General features: G+C 50.3%; 2 protein-coding genes across 2 annotated transcripts; both read left to right on the top strand.

Moving 5' to 3' along the window:
- Positions 1-127: 127 nt before the first annotated feature.
- Z518_11417 (uncharacterized protein) lies at positions 128-712 on the top strand (the record flags this gene model as incomplete). Its single annotated transcript, XM_013411025.1, has 1 exon — positions 128-712. One exon carries the CDS (start codon positions 128-130, stop codon positions 710-712), a length of 585 nt encoding a protein of 194 aa, XP_013266479.1.
- A 1,087-nt stretch (positions 713-1,799) lies between these two features.
- Z518_11416 (uncharacterized protein) lies at positions 1,800-2,944 on the top strand (the record flags this gene model as incomplete). Its single annotated transcript, XM_013411024.1, has 2 exons — positions 1,800-2,869; positions 2,896-2,944. The coding sequence occupies 2 exons, from the start codon at positions 1,800-1,802 to the stop codon at positions 2,942-2,944; spliced, it is 1,119 nt and encodes a 372-aa protein (XP_013266478.1).
- Positions 2,945-2,991: the final 47 nt, after the last annotated feature.

The following is a 2,991-nucleotide window of genomic DNA, read 5'->3' as shown; positions in this document are numbered from 1 at the left end:
AGTCGCACAGTTCTGCTTCAACAATCATAAATCAGCTACAGGAATGAGCCCATTCTTTGCAAACTACGGATTCCATCCAAGACTCGAAGAAGTCATAGACGGCAGCTCAAACCCTAGAGCTTTGAACATGGCATCAACCATGAAAGAACTCCATCAACAATTACGATCAGACCTGGAATTTCTCGCAGAAAGGATGGCAAAATACGCAAACAAGAGACGAATCGAGGGACCGATTCTCGAGAAGGGGGACCCCGTCTACCTTTTGCGAAAAAATATTAAGACGAAGCGACCAAGCGCGAAGCTGGACTACACAAAACTCGGGCCATTTAGGATCAAAGATAAGTTGGGAGACGTGACATATCGATTGGAACTGCCGAAAGACATGCGCATCCACAACGTATTCCACAAAGCACTTCTTGAACCGGCGCCAAAGAACGCCAAATTAGTCAAGACACTACCGCTGGATGAAGAACTGGCATCAGAGGAATATGATGTTGAGAAAATCCTCAAAAGACGCGTCATGCGCGGCACCCCCCAATACCTAATCAAATGGTTAGGATACGACGACTGTGAGAACAGTTGGGAACCAGAGGCCAACCTTTCGGAAGAACTCCTAAGGGAACTGAGGCAGGATCACCCGGAGTGGTTTCGGCCAGCACTGCCTCCCAGTCGACTTGCTCGACGACCGGGGCTTCGGACCAGGCAAAGTTAGGGTCAGCCAGGGCCACCTCCTCAGCCGCGGACAACTGATCAAACACCCCCAACGCCTGCATCTCACGACGCAGCATACGACTAGAGACCTCTTCCAACCGAGACAAATCTTCCTGAAGAGCCACGTCCTCCTCCTCCGCCTCGAGGAGCAGACGCCGGAGACGGGCAATCTCTTTTCGCTTCGCCCGAGACCGGGACACCAATTGTTTCTTTTGTTCCCCCACCTTCCGAAACTCCTCCATGGAGAACGTTCCATCACAATTCCGTTGATGACGCAGACATTCCGCACAACTAGAAGACTGCTCTCGATCATAATAACAGACCACACCATGGCCCACACACTCGCTACAAGCAACCATCGCGATATTGTCAGGATCGGAGGAGATCGAATCGGCAAGTTCGTTACGACGTTCGCTTCGAGATTTTTGAGGTTTGGAAGAACGGCGAACCTTAACAACACGAAAAGACTGCATGGTCAGCCATAGCAAGAAGAGAGAGGGAAGAGAGGGGGCAGACCTGGGGCGTGACCTACCTTAAGTACGTTGAGGACAACGAACAAATCTAAGAGGGGGATAGTGTTGGACACAGCCTTAAGAACCTGCGAAGGACGCACAGGGAAGGAAACTCAACCGAAGGGACAGCTTCGGGGAATGAGGCTGAAGGGATCACGTGACGTCCAAGAAAGGAAGGAGTTGGCCTGTTGACATGTTGGACTGGAGCATGCCAACATACCAACATACCATTCTACATTGCCTCATTCGGCAGGCCCGCACAAGTATATAGCTACGCTCTCTCCCCTATACAGTTGCACTCTCTTCGTAGCCAACTCATGTTATCTACTGGACTATACAGTTCTTAGTAACAGGGAGGAGACCCTGCTCATACCGCGTGTGACCCACAACCAGCTCATGCTATACTAGGATTGTTGCTGAGAACCCTAACCCAGTTAGGATCAGTGAGGATCCTTAACACTTTGGCTACCACCCCTGTTGTGGGAAACAACTTATATGAGCAGACCGACTCGACCCACCTCGCCCATAGACGAACTCATCCAACGTACCGCACGACTATCACTAAACGACAACACGATGTCGACCACATCCGGTACACCAAGACCAACGCCAAGTACCCCAAGGACTACGGCCAGTGCACCACCACCGGCGTATGGGACAAGTGTGGCAAGCTCATCAAGAGATGTGCCATTGACAGTCAGCAAGGGAAAGATTGGCAACCCACCTAAGCCCTTCAACGGCGTGGAATCCAAGCTTATACCCTTCATTCACCATGTGGATATGTATATCCTGATGAACCCTACGGACTTCCAGAATGACCTGCAAAAGATTCTGTTCATGGGAAGTTACTTTGAAGGAGATGCAGAGGCATGGCTAAGACCCTTCGTCAAAGACTATATGGAGAACGAAGGGGACGACAGGGAAGATGAAACCATCAACCTGTTCGAGACATTTACAGGGTTCAAAGAAACGGTGAAACTGGTGTTTGGAGCAAAGGACGAGGAAAAGGAAGCCCAAAAGAAGATAGTGGGCCTCCGACAGACAGGGTCAGTCCAGGAATATGCAACAAAGTTCAGGACATTGAACGCGGCCTTGGGATGGCAGGATAACATCACCATTCCCATCTTTAGAGAGGGTCTGAAACCAAAGATCAAGTGGGAGCTTCGACACCTTGAGAAAACCACCTTGGAAGACTGGATAGCTGCGGCTATCAAGGAAGACAACGACATCAAGGAGTATCGACAGCAGGAACCCCACAACCCTCGAAAAGTGCAGGCTGCACGGGCACAACAGGCAAATACCCAAAAGAGGCGCGAACCATATTATGGTCCTCAACCGATGGATCTAAGTCAAGCACAAAAACGACGGAACAACCAGAAGAAGGGTAATCAACCCAAGGAAACACCGAAAAAGAAAGAAGGTGCTTGTTATAACTGCGGCAAACAAGGCCATTACGCGAAAGACTGCAAACAAAAGAAGAAACAAATCGCCACCGCAGAGAAGCAACCCAGACAAGACAAAACCGTCAAGACAACCCCAGAAGCCAATATGGCCGAAGGAGGATACGTGCGCCCAGGAGATTCCGTGGATCAAGGGAAAGCAGTCATCACGGGAATCACCTCTAACAAGATCCACATCCGCACAAGGTATTGGACAAGGAAGCCGTGCTCAGACCCGTACTGTCCACGACGAGCCTCAGAGCACAACCACACGGTATATGAACCAGACGGATTACCTGCGGACACCGAGACAACCTTTGGGATCTATA

The sequence above is a fragment of the Rhinocladiella mackenziei genome (assembly GCF_000835555.1).
Source record: "Rhinocladiella mackenziei CBS 650.93 unplaced genomic scaffold supercont1.15, whole genome shotgun sequence".
NCBI classification, from domain to species: Eukaryota; Fungi; Ascomycota; class Eurotiomycetes; order Chaetothyriales; family Herpotrichiellaceae; genus Rhinocladiella; species Rhinocladiella mackenziei.
The sequence above is the reverse complement of the archived record's forward strand: the minus strand, read 5'-3'. Positions and strand labels throughout refer to the sequence as shown.